General features: G+C 37.2%; 1 protein-coding gene across 3 annotated transcripts in view; it reads right to left on the bottom strand.

Annotated features, from left to right (window-relative positions):
• Nucleotides 1-3,185: 3,185 nt before the first annotated feature.
• The window catches only part of RYR2 (ryanodine receptor 2), a 457,875-nt gene continuing 444,310 nt past the window's right edge, over nucleotides 3,186-16,750 (bottom strand). For all 3 annotated transcript variants that reach the window (XM_076334184.1, XM_076334182.1, XM_076334183.1), the window contains 6 exons: nucleotides 15,038-15,172; nucleotides 12,576-12,732; nucleotides 9,203-9,267; nucleotides 7,788-7,888; nucleotides 6,222-6,273; nucleotides 3,186-4,476 (listed from right to left, as the gene is read on the bottom strand). In XM_076334184.1, the coding sequence (XP_076190299.1) occupies nucleotides 4,381-4,476; nucleotides 6,222-6,273; nucleotides 7,788-7,888; nucleotides 9,203-9,267; nucleotides 12,576-12,732; nucleotides 15,038-15,172 (606 nt within the window). In that variant the 3' untranslated portion in view covers nucleotides 3,186-4,380. The remainder of the gene's footprint in view (nucleotides 4,477-6,221; nucleotides 6,274-7,787; nucleotides 7,889-9,202; nucleotides 9,268-12,575; nucleotides 12,733-15,037; nucleotides 15,173-16,750) is intronic.

Here is a 16,750-nt window from a genome sequence, read left to right as displayed (position 1 = left end):
CAGATCAGCCCATGGCTATATTGTTGCAAGAGCAAGCTGTTCATATCAAAAATTGCCTCAACTCTTGACCTCCATTGGCACGGCAGAATGATGCTGCTTGGCAGCCAGAGATCTTCAACAACTGCTGAGAAGGGTCTTCTTTACCACCTAAGAGAGACACACCCTTTTGCCTAAATGAATATCCAAACAAACAAAAAGATAATTGTGAAGAAAACTAGACAGAAGAAATTGCATAGGTACAGTTAAAACAATACGCAGACGACAGAGAAAACCCTAATCCAGAAAATGCATTAAAAGGGCCTTCAAAAAAAAAAAAAAAAGCAGCAGCTGCAAAAAAAAGCTCACCTATAAATGGATATTTGTGCTTAAGTATATTGCAAATCTTGAGTAAGAAGTGACTGTAAGAAAATATAATTTGAAATTCTATTTGCAACCAAGACTCTATGGTTTAGCATGGCTTTAGAAAAGCTGAAGAAAACTGAAAAAGAAGCAAATAAATATACAAATAAAAGTGGCTATGACTTAAGAAGAGAGACTGAAGGAGCTACATTTATAAGCATAAATATTAGACAGATTTAATCGAAGAACATACCCACCCATGCTCTCTGTGACAGATGTCTTACCCTTTGACAGAGACTGTTCTGGACACCACAGTTATACTTGTTTTGGCTAATGAACAAAAAAATTAATACACTCTCTACTTTAGAAAATAAAAAAACCTGGAAAATATTACATCCTATGAATACCTTACAGGTGACTGTGTAAGCAAAGGGAATTATTCAGTGCCTCTGAAGATGGTAGGACTGTTATCAAAGGAGTTATAGAAAGAAACATTAATGCAATTCATAAGCGAAATGCTATTATTCATTAGTAAGAGTCCTGTAACAGTAGGAAGATACTACAAATGAAAATATTCAACAACAACTTAAATAGCACATTAGTGGCCAAGATGAAGGGATTAGTCTTGTAGTAATGCATGGGCCAAGGCTATTACAGCGTCATTTTCTTGTCTTCTATTTTCTGTGATTGTCTCAGTAAAAACCACAGACTTAAGCTTCAAAGTTTTAGGGAAAGGAAAGACATAAGAACGGAGTATTGGAAGAAGGTGCAACAAATGTCAGGTAACTCAATTCTAAGTGGAACAACATATAAATGGGTAACAACTTCCACAAATGAATCACACCTCAGTTACATTTCCATCTTACTTTGCTTTTTCCATTACCATTTATTCCTTTGTTTCTTCGCTGAAATCAACACGTATGCACTAGGATCATCAGTTTTAGAGCTCTTCTCAGTTCTCTTGGCATTCAGAGGTAAACAGCAACAATTTTCTGCTATCCTCAATAAAGGGCAAGAGTTCCTCCTGAAAATTACAGTTTTACTGACACAATCAGTAAATTCAGCTAACAGCTGAAAAAAACATCAGCATACACAAATATGTGTGTAAGTATAACCTTATCTTAAATATCACATGCATAAGCACTATAATTGAATTTCTTGGATTTAAAACTGCACTTTTCAAGCGACATACTATTACCTGCTCTTGTGTGTTGTGCTAGTATATATATGTCAATGTTAATTTCGTTTGATACAACTATTAAAGCAGTGAATTGTCTGTATTTTTTGGCTGTGTTCATATGATCATATTGCTTAGTTTACTGCTTCTTTTACAACACAAAAATTCAAAGAAGTTGCATTTGTCACAGTAAATTCAGTAATTTTTAATAAAATCTAAGAATTCGCTTCAACTTTGTCTAAGTCTAAAACAAATTAAACAGTATTAACTTGGACACCACAGTCTGTATCACATAGTATGTGGCCTGCCTGAATAATATTATCCTGTTAAAAGTGCACATTAGCGTCAGAAACAGTATGAGTCACAGGAAATGCATACTTTTAAAATAAACCAGTGTCCTATGACATGTACCCTTATTTTTAATTTCAAAGTGAGTTTCTTTTCTTGAATTAGATGTGTTAAGTGTCAAGAAAAAGGCTCTCAGTGGCAAATTTAGTGCACTGAACGAAACAGAAAATGCCAAGTTTCAGGGACTCACAGGAAGTCTACAGCCATTGCAGAGGGGACAGCATGAACCAGGCTCTGAAGGTCTGCCAAAGCCAGTTCCCATCCTTTTTCAGCAGCGAACACTAGTTTTGCAAACTCTTATGAACCAGTTCTTAGCTGGAGGAATTTGCTTCTGGGAAAGCTATAATTAATTTAATAAATGAAGATTTTTCATCCTTAAAAAGAAACCTTTTGCATCACCATATAACCAGTAGATCTTATCCTGAAAGACTCCAGTGTTTAAGCGTGGCTTCATGTATAGTTGTCAAACAGCATACTGGATTCAACAGCAAGGATGCCCCAGAAGCTTTGTGACGTGGAAGCTGAGGTTAAAGAAACATGTCACTTCTATTCTGGTATTTGCCTACAAAGTCCATTGGAATTTGTTTTCAAGACAAAGGCATCTGGAAATATCAGTCAGAATAATTTGCTACATATTTCTCAATAAAATGTGCAAAACCAAAATAGCGTGTGTGCCTGTGTGTCAAACAACAACTATTCTCATGTTGTACACCCCAGAAGGAACATCATTGCAATCCCCCATTTCTAAATCTTACATGCAAATCCCAGAAAGGCTGATTAAAATTGGTTTATGGAGTTGTACCAAATAGGGAGGAAACAAACCTGGAATTAATACTCCAAACTGGGTGGGGGTGGTTTAAAACCTGAATACAAATTGTAGCTGCTGTACCTGACCCTCCCACCATCACCAGCCTGCCCAGCCTCTGGCCTCAAATATTGCAAAATTTGACAGGATTTTACCAGAATCCTCATCAGGATCCCAATTTCAGAGTAGCAATATTCACAATCTGCTGAACTGAAAGCCTGGCTTTTAAGAATACAGAATGAGTATTTTTAAAGGATTATTTCTTTAGTTCTATTTTTTCTTAGTTATAACTGAATATTGATACAGCCAATTTATTTTATGACAAAACTGTGGCCTGTAAAGAAATGAGATGGAGCAACAGAACAGCAAGAAGTCCAGGAGAAAAACCAAAACCAAAAACTTTCATTAAGGAAAGAGCAGCTTAATCCTGTTTTGAAATGGGTATAATTAATTCAGGGATTAATAAAAAGATTCCGTACCAAAGACCTCAAATGCTACCAAAACCAGCTTGTTTCCATTCTGAATCTCTCTTTTTATTTGTAAAGACTGGCATTACAATTGAAAAGGACTCAAAATGGAGTGATGTATACATCATTGGTGTTTCATGATGCAACTGATGGAGTCCCTGAATGGATATTGCTTCAGCTTTGCTTTTAAAAAATAATTTAACAAGAAAATCTTCAACTCCACTATCGATCACAGGTGGCAGAAATGAAAGAAAGAAAAAGAAAAGAAACCAAAACTACTGTCAAATTCATAACATATACATTGTTGGCTGATGACACTTGTTCCAGATGTACAATAAAGCCCACAACACTTTATTACTATGGATATAATTATTGTGAATGTTTTTTCATGTTGATCAACTTGCTTCTGAAGGTTGTTTTCTTGATTGTTTTAAACTTGCATAATAAACATGCAATGAAATATTTCTTGTTAAAGTGTTTTTTGCAGTCATCTTGTTTTCATACAAAGATTTCATAAAGTTGCAGTGTTGTATCAGAGCATTACCAAAATAAGAGCAAAAGCTAAAGAGGAAGGTAAATGTGAAATGAACTCGATGAGAATAACCTAATCTTCTCCTGAGACACTCCAGTCTTATTAAAAAGATGTGCACAATCAAATCCCTTCCTCCCAAACCCACCAAAACCACAAAGTAAATATTAACTTGGAAGAAAGGGAAGACACAAAGAAAAAAAAAAATGATGTCGTCATGCACTCATCTTCTGCATAGCTCAACCCACATATAGTAAGGCACTATTTCCCCACAACTTAGTGTCCACAACAATCTTTTACAGTGCTCTGCGAACTACATATAGTTCCTTCCAGGATGATGAAATAAACAGATTGAATGAGTGTTGCTACCATGGCAACCCATGTGCGATCTTATAGACAAGGGCATCATCTGGCAGTTTCAGAAATAAGCTGTCTCAAGTCTCTTCTTATGTGTGCATGTTATGTATAGGGATATCTTTTGTGTGTGCAAGTGGTTGGTTTGTTTTCCAGAGTTGCTGTTATTTTTCATTGTTCTTTACTCCAGTGTTCTCAAAGCAAATACACAAGAAAATAAAAGCGCAGTTGGGTCATTAAAAACAGAGCTTTGGTGCTCCAAAAAGCACACAGCTTTGGGGATTTAAGAAATCTGTTAGACATTCCCAAAAGAGTTGGGAAATACATGGACATATTTTCATCTGGAAATCCTCATCTCTGCTTAGTTGAGCTGGTCTTCATATTGTTTTCGGAAGCAATCACCAGCAGGGAAAAACTCCCAGCACCGTTCTTGATACATTTTCCATACATAGGATTCCTGAAAGAAACACAATTTAAATAATTTAACTTGATTCAATGAGAAAGCACCACCCATGACTTTTTTTTTTTCTCTTTTATTTATATACCGCTTCACTTTTTTGATTCTGTGCTTATCAGGTTGCTGTATATCAATCTACAAAATCATGTTAATGATTTTGATCAGTTTAGAGTAGCTTTTAGATTTTTGTCACCTAGTCAAAAAGCACTAGAGAAACACATAGAAGAGGACCAGGTAGTTTAGTTCTTATTGCATATCCAGGAGCATTGTAAAGCCCAATTAAAGCCGGTCATGAGACAAATACCAGGGTAAGCAGAATATTTTCTGTCATAGAAATTTGACTGAATTTCTGCATCAGTCATTTCAAAACATGCCTACACACAATACATAAAACAAAATGGCCTTTAAAGGTATTTCTTAGAAGAGCAATATTTTCTGAATCAGTGGTGGGGTTTTTTTTCTTTCTGATTATTTGTTCAGGTAAGGCTCTGTCTCTAGGCAGTCCAGAGAATAGTAAAGGATATGTCAGTTTATTTCCATTTTAATCACACCACTTACATGTACTTTTTATTATACAAATTCCATGGTAGAAAGGACATGTGTTACACAAGTTACAGAATCATAGAATCATGTACGTTGGAAAAGACATTTAAGATCATAGAGTCCAACCATAAACCTAACACTGCCAAGTCCACCACTAAACCATGTCCTTAGAAGTTATGTAGCATGAAGTACTCTCAATTTTCAAATTAACAGCTAACTATCAAAACTCAATAGTTAGTAGAACTCTGGCTACAGTGAATATAGTAGGACACACTGTATGCCAAGAAAAAAGAAAACGCGAATAAAAAAGACTTTTTAAAAAATGTCATTTAATATGAAATTCTCAAATGACAAATGGATGTTCAAAAATAGCAAAGCAAATACATAAAATCTGATACTGGACAAGGCTGAGAAGATTTATGCAAAGAAGATTATTATAATTGCCCAGTACATACATCAGAGTTCAGAAAGAGTAAGCTACGTAGATTTATAGCAAATCGTCCCTCTGACCCAAATCTGTAGGGCTATGTATATGATGCTTTTTAGATTTTTTGTTTTCTGATCTGCAACATGAGATCATTTGCTTAGTCAGCTGCAAGACTATCACTAGAAAAAAAACAATAGTCTGTAAATTCGATACATTTTTTTTACTGACTTTAAGTATACTTAACGGAAGTTGAAGGAAGCACCAGAAGTTTGAAAGAACAACAGCAAAGAAACAACCTCCAGGAAAAACTTCTCTCACAGGTTTCATTTTAAATATATGCACAATCTCCTTCATATGGACTTATCCAGGAATGTAAACATAGAAGATTATATACAGATAATAATAAAGGACAAAGACTATTAAAAAATAATCAACAGGGAGAAATGAAGAGTGCTGCTTTCACAGGGTGTTTGAACATTCTGTTTCTCATTATTTTTGTTTATAGTCTGTATCTATATTTTGTGGAAGTAACAATTTAAGAATAACAGGTCAGATAACAAAATAGGAATAGAAAGTACTACAGAATTGACACTCAGTCTAACATGAAGCGACTGAAGTCTTAAGAATTGTTTAGAAGAATGAGAATTCTGTTACATACCATATAGGGAGCTATTCATTAGAATAAAACTCTTAGTTTTACCAAGCCTGAATGATTTTTATTTTAGAATCAGTCTTATTTAATAACTGTTGACATTCATAGAGTTGTTCAACCTACCTGTCCTGTATGCTCTGTTTCATCTTTGTTAATAAGATACATCAGAAAAAACCTACAAGCAAAGAAACAGCTATTATGAATACAATATTTGGAAACATTAGGCAACCTGCAGAGGGATGGATATTTTTTAGCATGTACAGTGATAATGCTGTTCACGGACTTAGAAGTTCCAGAGTTCTATTTATGATAATATTCCCAGACACATTAAATATACTTTCCTGACACTGTTATCATTCACTTGTTGTTCAACGAATAGTATGCTAAAATGCAAGAGATTCAGTTTGATTTACAGTAAATAGCAACTCAGTTTAAATGAAGATTTTCTAAGCTTTCTAATCTGAAAATTACAATAGACATTTTCTTGCCATGAATACCAACTTGGAAGTAGACAAAGAATAGTCCTTGGGACTTTTTTTTTTCCCTCTCCCCACAATGAATAAGAAATGCTGAAGATGATGAAGAGATTTCTCTTACTGAAATTATAGGTTGGGGATATTTTACTAGCATATGTAACTCAAGATCAACGTGAGCAGAAAAGAACTTGTAATTTTAAAAATACATTAGTCTTGGGGTTTTGAGATATCTGACAGATACTAGGTGACGATTTCAGAATTTCACTCATAATAGACATTCTCTCCAAACATATGTAAAACTATAAAATATGATCATGCACAAAAATATCAAAAAACATTTCCTCAGGATGATGCACTTAGAGTTATGCTATAGTATGTTATTTGTGTAGTACTTTGTAAGCAGGAACAAAATCCCACATGATGGTGTTTTTAATGTATTTTGTTTGCACAACCTGTTTTTCAGGTAGAAGTTCTTTATAGGGATATTTGACTTTACAGTCTCATTACTCTGTGCACAAACAGTGCTAGTTTATAGACACAAAGTCACAATCCATCCATTGCTTCATACTGACAGCACTAGTATGAAATACACTTTGGCACTGGATTTTCATAGGTATTTGACAGGAGAGGAACAGTATGATACAGTGATTGTGGACCAGATAAATGGTTTTATTTCCAGATTTAAAAAGACCGAGTTTAGTGGTCACTGATGCTCTGCTTGGATTTTCCAAAGCTGGACCTGATGCCCTTGGTCTGATCCCTCCTCTCTCTAGCTCTTCATTACAGTTCCCCTACCTCCCTTTGTCCCGGGTTCTCTTAGTCAGCCTCAGCACTCCACTCAAAATATTTTGTCCAATGTAAGTTTTCCCTCTTTTGCCTTACTCCTTTGCTTGTGCACTCTCTCCACCAGTCTCCAGGCCAGGTCATATTGTTCCTCTGTACCTTACACAACACATTCAATTTTACAACGTAAGTTCTCGGTTTCCATCTCCTAGCTCACACAAACTTGGTGTGTCACAACCAAGCCGGAAACAAGGTAATGAAGTTTGTTCATCCCTTGCTCCCATCACCACAGAGTTATATATTCAGACAGCACGAGTGCACATCAAAGCCAAACAGTACTGACTCTTACTTATGCAAAAGAGCTAATCAGGTACTTGCAGAGGCTGCAAGGGTCATGAGTTAGCGAGGAGTTAATTTTTACTGTACTCACAAATAATTGGCCAAGTTGTGCTCCTGTAGTGTGTGTGTTTCAAAGCCATGGGGCACTGTATCAAAGTAGTCATTTCCTATTCCACAGATAAAGCACTTTGTCTAAAAGAAAGAATACAGAGCACTTCAACACTATATATGACCCTGCCCCTCTTTGACAAAAGGCCAATAAAAATGTAACAATTTTCTTGAAAATGGCAATGCATCATGTATAATATGTGCTGAACAAAAAGGCTTTTCTTTTAATGGTTGGGACTGGATACCTCAGCCAAAACACTTGAACAGAAGTTTAACTGCCATCAGAATAGCTTCTTACTGTTTAAATAAATAAATAAATAAATAAATCTTTGCCAGCTGTAAGTGAACAGGTATCAGGAGAAAGAATGGCATAAAACAGTCAAAGCTGATTTTTTTTTTTCCTTTAACACTGTAAGTAGCACTCACTGTAACATATGGCAATATTTACCTCAATGCCTGTTGTGCTTGTCCAGCTGAAACTGAATATGCTCAAAGTTTAGATTACAAAACACAGTAGGTTTGCAACACTTTTCTGAGTTCTTATAGTCATAGTTAAACAACAGAATAGAAAACCACCAAGTACGGGATACTTTCACACATAGATTAACCAAAGAAAATGACATCTGAGATGAACTGTAACATGACAGTGTTAACACCCTGTGTTAGAAACCTCTAATCTGAAGATCCAAAAGATTTAAATAGCCACAGACATGTAATTCATCATAACATACTGCAATGTACAAAGATTTTTCTTGTTTACAAAAAGGAAGATACAAGGATTAGTCTAAACTTTAGAAAGTCATGAGAAAATACGCTGTTAGGCTTTTTGTCTGAATTTTTGTTAACTTATCACTGACAGAAAAAAAATGGCCACACTTGATCTGGAGGTATTAAAAAAATCCATACTAAGAATTGGCAAACAAATCCAAAATATGCTTAGAGCAGAGTATCAGTTTAGGCAACCTGGGTTTGTGTCCCATGCAAAGAGACATGCAAGGTAGCAGCTAGCACCTGTCAAAGCATAGCATACCTCTTTCACAGGAGGCAGCAAAGAGTGGTAAATGCTATTCAGAACCTGGATGTTAACAGTTTTCTCTTCATAAAATTGCCTAAAAAGAATTTTATTGGGTACTAACAAAACTACTTACGTAAGTTCTTACATTTTAATAGATACAGAAAAAGTCAATTAAAAAAAAAAAAATCTCAGTTATTATTTCCATCTAATGAACTGAGATGGTAGAATCTCACCCAGGACATTGTATGATATTGGACCGTGTACAGACCTGTATTTTCCTCTTAGTTTAAAAAACTATCCAGTAGCTAGATCACGTTTTGATTGAAAACAGATATTCATGAAACCTGCAAATAGGGTATGGTTGAGCAACTGGATGTTCTTACCTCCATATCTTCCTTAACTTGCTCTTGCTGATCTCTTAATTCACCAAAAGCATCAATAATTAAACCTAGGGTTTAAGTTAAAATGATAGTTAATATTCAAGAACAGAACTGCGACAAAGAATATTTGGAAATCCAGGGATAACTCTGACAAAGAATATTAGATGAGAATCTTGTGCAGAAATAACAGAAGCCAATATACATTCCAAAGACCACAAAACCAACTCAATACATGAAGAAAAATGAGCAAGTCAAAGAAATGGCTACCAGTAACATGGCTGGCAGTACCATTTAGAATTATAAAATGGGACAAGCAGACTTCTGTTTTATTCACAGTGCTCTAATCTTCACTCAGTACATGAAGATGCATGTGGTTTTACACTGATGGAGGCTTTACTATAGAAAGAATACTACCGTACGTTTAACAGAGTTCAGGGATTTATTAGGCTTTTATTAGGCTTGCCAATGTGACGCCCATCCACAAGAAGGGCCGGAAGGAGGATCCGGGGAACTACAGGCCTGTCAGCCTGACCTCGGTGCCGGGGAAGATTATGGAGCAGTTCATCTTGAGGGCACTCACAAGGCATGAGTTGGACAACCAGGGGATCGGGCCCAGCCAGCACAGGTTCATGAGAGGCAGGTCCTGCTTGACCAACCTGATCTCCTTCCATGACCAGGTGACCCGCCTAGTGGATGAGGGAAAGGCTGTGGATGTGGTCTACCTGGACTTCAGCAAGGCCTTTGACACCGTCTCCCACAGCATTCTCCTAGAGAAGCTGGCGGCTCACGGCTTAGACAGGTGTACTCTGTGCTGGGTCAAAAACTGGCTGGACAGCCGGGCCCAGAGAGTTGTGGTGAATGGAGTTAAATCCAGTTGGCGGCCGGTCACGAGCGGTGTTCCCCAGGGCTCAGTTTTGGGGCCGGTCTTGTTCAATATCTTTATCAATGATCTGGATGAGGGGATTGAGTGCACCCTCAGCAAGCTTGCAGATGACACCAAGTTGGGCGGGAGTGTTGATCTGCTCGAGGGTAGGAAGGCTCTGCAGAGGGACCTGGACAGGCTGGATCGATGGGCCCAGGCCAATTGTATGAGGATCAACAAGGCCAAGTGCCGGGTCCTGCACTTTGGCCACAACAACCCCATGCAGTGCTACAGGCTTGGGGAAGAGTGGCTGGAAAGCTGCCTGGCGGAAAAGGACCTGGGGGTGCTGGTCGACAGCCGGCTGAACGTGAGCTGGCAGTGTGCCCAGGCGGCCAAGAAGGCCAATGGCATCCTGGCCTGTATCAGAAACAGTGTGGCCAGCAGGAGTAGGGAAGTGATTGTGCCCCTGTACTCGGCACTGGTGAGGCCGCACCTCGAATACTGTGTTCAGTTTTGGGCCCCTCACTACAAGAAGGACGTTGAGGTGCTGGAGCGTGTCCAGAGAAGGGCAACGAGGCTGGTGAGGGGTCTGGAGAACAAGTCTTCTGAGGAGCGGCTGAGGGAACTGGGGTTGTTTAGCCTGGAGAAAAGGAGGCTGAGGGGAGACCTCATCGCTCTCTACAACTCCCTGAAAGGAGGTTGTAGTGAGGTGGGTGTCGGTCTCTTTTCCCAAGTAACAAGTGATAGGACGAGAGGAAATGGCCTCAAGTTGCGCCAGGGGAGGTTTGGATTGGACATGAGGGAAAATTTCTTTACTGAAAGAGTGGTTAAACATTGGACCAGGCTGCCCAGGGAAGTGGTTGAGTCCCCATCCCTGGAAGTATTTAAAAGACGAGCAGATGAGGCACTTAGGGACATGGTTTAGTGGGTGGTAGTGTTGGGTCAATGGTTGGACTCGATGATCTTAGAGGTCTTTTCCAACCTCAATGATTCTACGATTCTATGATTACACGGCAGATGCAGAGAGGCCCAGAGCTCTGTGCATCCTTTCTCATTATGGTTGTCATGTAGTATGAGGTTCCACTGTCAGAGCTCTACAGAAGTAAGGGGTCATTTCAGGGAGATACAGAAAGAAGGAGAAAAACCACCACAGGCTCTGTGGCTCAGATTATAAATTCTTCATGATTCTCCCTTCGCTTACACTGAGACAAATAAGGACTAACTCCACAATCATTATTGAAACTACTGTGCTGTAAAACTGACGAATACCAGATGAGAATTACACTCAAAGCTTGACAGCTAAGGCCTCTACTCTTCAGCCACTCACAAAATGAAGAAACAAACAGCATGAGATATGCCGCTTCAGGCTATCAAAAATTTTGCACCCTCCCCAAGCCCTTTAAAAAACTTGTTACTTGAGTAAGAGTTATAAACAATTTACTACGAGCTCAGAGTCACCTTCTAAACTTCCTTGTAGGAAGTGAGAAAGCATCCTTACTGCTGTTAAAATCATCATAAGTTAGCTAACTGTTAGCTGACAGAAAATAATAAGGTATCACTATTTATAACAGCAACTGGACCTAGCAAAAATCATTACATGTTTTTCCAAAATCAAGAATATACTTTTGTTAATTTGTGCAAACTTTAATAAAAGATGATCTGGGCATTATTGACAATCTTTTGAAGGTATAGTATGTAAACAGATGGGGCTTTTAAGTATTTTTGGTAATAACATTAAACATCATTAATACAAACGTAATAGAAAAACCCCTGACTTCCCAAAATTCAGTATCCACTATCCAGATTACAACAGCGAGCCACACTATCAAATAGCTTCACTCAAATTCAGAAGCTAACTGATGGCAGCTGACTTTCCATTGTCATTAACCAGGATATACTAAAGCTGTTTTCATATCAAGCACCTTTCTTTACTCTTTGACATTGTTCAAGTAAGCAGACATCACACCAAACAGAGGTTTTTATGTAAGAAAAGATTAAACCCCTTAAAGCTATGTTCCAATTTTCACACCACTACCATCAATCTGAAGATTTGCCAGACAGTCAAGAACATTAGATGCTGGCAGGAGGAATACTGACAGCACCCGCTACTGATTTTGTCCACATAAGCTCACAAAGGGTGGGTTGTGCTGAAAGACAATTTTAAGGTATGCCACAAGATTTCTAATCACTTTCTAATCACTCCTCTTGCTGATCATTTACAGGAGGCTTTTAGAAAGGGCAATGAGAAGACAGAAACTGTAGTGACACCAGTATTCTCACAGCAAAGAGCTTTTTTTGTTTCCACTGATCCAGTTAGAGACTGTTGATTTTACAGAGACTAGAAAGAATAGCATATGGGTAAAAGCCAGCTGGGTGTGATTTACTATATAAATCTGCGCTTCATGATCTGCCCTGGTGTCCTAGTTGAATCTTAGGTGTGTGATCACTGTAGCACTAAGATCTTTGTACTGCTAAATAATGCTTTCAGTCTCACCATGGGTTACAAACATATACCTTGAATAATTGCAAGCAGGATGACAATCACAAAGAAGAAGAAAGTGATGTCAAAGATAATCCGATATATTTCATATTCATCTCCTGCTGGATCCTCTATTTCGTCACCAATGCCTCCACCTGCACGTACTCCGACATACATGTGAAACATGTAGCACTAGAAAACACAAAACAAAGGGATACAAAGTTTGTCTGCAGCTAAAAGTAAAAATACCCATTGTTGCAAATTCAGCAATTGGCAGAACTGGTCTATGGTCTAGCAACTATACTATGTCAAGTCATCTTTTTCTCCCCTTTGAGGTTATCTATATTCTGAGGGAGGTGAAATGCTGCTGTGCAGCTGAAGCTGCAGTATTTCACGTTCTGTCATTATGTCGCAGTTCAAAAAGATCAAAGGTTCAACTATCTTAAGCCCAGCAGCACACCATGATTCACATACCATCATTTCAGTAATGTGCAAATAGGAAATACCATTACCACCACAGCCATCTCCTTTTCCACTTTCCTAGCTCAAAAGTGAATGACTTTCCCCATCTTTGGCGTTTCAAACAAAAATTAAAACAAAACAAAACAAAAACCTTTGAGAATATCCATGCAGAGGACAGGCTAATGATGGAAAAAGTCTGAGACTAACACTGTGAACTATGATCTGAAAAGTGGTATAATAGGTATAGTTATGTGGGATGCTGACAATGCAAAATTTCCAGTTTATCATGCTATAATTCAACAGAAAATTATGATATCACTCTCAGAGGTCTGGAGCAGAGGATTGGTTCTGGTTTTTTAAGTAGCTTTGCAAACTACAGATCCAGGGTTCTCACTCCCTATTAAAAAGTAGTGATGACAATAACAATAACTAACTCCTAAAACCTAACCATACAAAAAATCCATTCTTTTATTTCTATGCCACACTTACCCCCAAAATCCCTTATGTAAGAAATTGATATAGCAACATACAATACTGAGTGACCAATGGCTGAAAAATGTAACAATTTTTAGAGATAGCTTTTATTTGACCATTGAAAGTCAATCATTAACTTAATGAGTGAATGTAGTGTTAGTTATCTAAAAAGTTTTAAAAGTCATTTTCTATTTCTAAAAATAAAAATATATTTTCTGTACTTTTATTTTTCTTTTTTTGTTTTTAACATCACATTGCAAGTCTTACCACTTTTACAAAGGACAACCCTGATTTTATAGCATATCACATGTTATTCTAACTCATTCCTGTACAATATTATAGCCTTTTTTTAAGTGTATTTTCAGAGAATTGCAGAGCAGGTCAGGTCAGAAGGGACTGCAGTACGTCTCTGGTCCAAATCCTGCTCCAAGTGGGGTCCACTATAAGCTCAGACAAAGATGCTCTGGTCTTTATCCAGTCAGGTCATTACAACCTCCTAAGGATGGAGACTGCACAACCTCTCTGAGCAACCTGATTTACTGCTTGGCTCTCCTCAGTCAGAAACCTTTTTCCACTTTATGTCCATGGTCTCCTGCCATGCACTGCTGTAAAGAGCCTGGATTTGTCTTCCCCATAACCTCTCTGCAGGCACTGGGGAGCTGCTCTTACACTCCCCACCACCCCAAAACTTTCTCTTCTCCAGGCCAAACAAGTCCAGTTCCCTCAGCCTCTCCTCCCAGGGCAAGTGCTCCAGCACCTGACAATTTAGCGGCCCTCCACTGATTTATGCTCCAGTTTATCTATGTCTTTCTTGCACTGAATGTCCCAAACTGGACAAAAATATAGACATATATAGTCTGCTTCCACAGTTTATCTAATTATTTGGCTTTCAAATGGTGTCAGTTCCCTGGAAGTGGTTCACATCGCATAACATACTGAAATATATTTAACTTTGTTGTACATGATTGCTTTTAGAAGGATATTAATGGCAACGCATCTTAAGAAATTCTTCATGATTTAAGCTCTACTACCATCCACAGCTGTAAAGCCTGGCACTGTCTCAGTAAGTACAAAATAACTTTCAGTGGTTCTGAGCACAGGAGAGATTTCAGTAACAGAATTGCCAATTGAAGAGAATCATGGAAATTCATGCTAAGGGAAACTGATGGATTTCCAAGCTTAAACAAGCATTTCAGTACCTAAATTACTTATGAAAGTCCTTGCCTATGACTGACCCTCCTCCTGAATGGCCTGTAGAACCTCAAGATTCAGAAGTACTGCCCTTTAACTGACTCAGCTCAGTGTCACAGCTTGTAGTTGTTTTTCATTTTTTGAGAAACTATAGCAAAGAATACTTCTATTCATTTACAGATGTGTTTGTTTAACATGCACAGGGTATATCTAGTTGTTAGGGATGTTCGTTATATTTGTTCCTTTGCCTTCAATCATAGTCTTCCCTGTGCTGGCTAATGATACGACCATATGAGTAGGAATTACAAGAAGGTCAGGACAAAAACATAACAGTTTAAGAAAAAAATCCAGAAAGCAAAATAAGACTTACTGTTAGCATATCATCACATTTCATGTCTGGCATATCACCATCTTCACTCTTGTTGTAGAACTTGCGGAAAAAATTGAATGCCACTACTGTATACAAGTATACTACTACTGCCAGTAATCCCACTGTTAGGACAAGCTGGAAGACAAAATTATAGAGTGGATAGAACACCACCAAGGAATTATGCTATACAATTTTCTTTGCAAAAGAGAAGGAAAGTAACAATAATCTATATGTACTAGCAGAAGGAAAACTTTCTTTACTTTTTCTCTCTTTGCATATCTTTGTAATATTTGGTAATATATCTGCGTATTTTCATGCAAAGATTGTGCATTTCACCTGATTTATTCTGAAGGAAAACTATTACAAACACAATTACAAAGACAAATCTTGCAAAAACTAGTGGATACATACACAATCAAATGATCCATTAGAATAACTTAAAACCCACACAATCAAACAAAAATATCTGAAAGTTTACTACCTAATAGTAATAGTACTACTATTTAATATCACCTATTATATAATTGCAATATAGTATTTCTACTAATTTAATACTGAAACAATTTTCGTTTATATATATCTATGAAAGCACATATAAAACAAACTGTTCCTAATATTTTAATATCTACCTCGGAGAAGCAACAACAAATACTCCACTGCTCAACTGCAGCATCATTAAAATTTTTCCTTGAGCTTTATGGAAAGCAGTTGGAATTGAACTAGAATATCCTGCAAATTGATATTTCACTTGCATAGCTGCCAGACCTAAAAAGTTCCTTATCATAAATAATACCCCCTTACTTCATAGATAATTTGCTAAAACTTCAGGACTATTTTTGAAAGGTAGAATAAGTCACTTTTTTCTAGGTGCAGACTGATTTTTCACTTTCTTGTTCTTTTAAGAAATCAGAAGTAAGAATTTAAGAAATTCTGTTCTTTAAAGGGCAAAGAATGCAGTATGTTGATTTCTGTAACTTTTCAAGACACAATTTTTGTTCCACAAATGAAACTTAAGTTTGCCACATAAATTAAAACAAGTTTGTCAAGATGAGTTCATACTTAAGAGTCTTCTATATGTCATGTGCTTCACTGGCTATTTTGAAATATAAACTGTGTCCATTAAAATGTGTATTAGTTCTTAAAAAATGTTGACAAGGACAGTACATTTGAATTAAATTAAATCAATCACCCTTTGTCTTTACAAAAAATCATTGCTAATGATTTTATGTTTCTCCAGTATCAAACTTGCTTAAAACAAAAAAGAATAAAAACAAAACCCCTGAAAAGTAACTTCTTGCTACTGATAAATTTCAAAATGCACTTGCCACCAGACTTCTAAAGCACCTACGTTGTATAAAGTCAGAACTGAAGTTCCATCTTACTACAACAGCACATAAGCATATACAACAGAGAAGACCTCTATGTTACCATTCCCAGTCCACTTGAATAAGAATTATATTAGCTGCCTTGCTGGAAGATGTTCTAAGCAGACCAAGGATGGCTTTTTTATTATTACAGTTGTTTACAAAGGTCCTTTGAACTAGGAAGGCCATCAGACTTGAGGAACGCTAAGTCTCAGGTTACGTTAAATGCCATTCCTACAACAGATCTCAGTAAATTGAAAGCCTTATTTTCTTTACTTAAATCAGAAATGCAATTTCAGATTTTATAGCTTAAGAAAAGATTTCTTATTATCAAAAAGCTGAGTTTCTC

This window comes from Aptenodytes patagonicus, chromosome 3, assembly GCF_965638725.1.
Source record: "Aptenodytes patagonicus chromosome 3, bAptPat1.pri.cur, whole genome shotgun sequence".
In the NCBI taxonomy this organism is placed as follows: Eukaryota; Metazoa; Chordata; class Aves; order Sphenisciformes; family Spheniscidae; genus Aptenodytes; species Aptenodytes patagonicus.
Note: the sequence above shows the minus strand (reverse complement) of the source record. Positions and strands in the feature narration are given on the sequence as shown.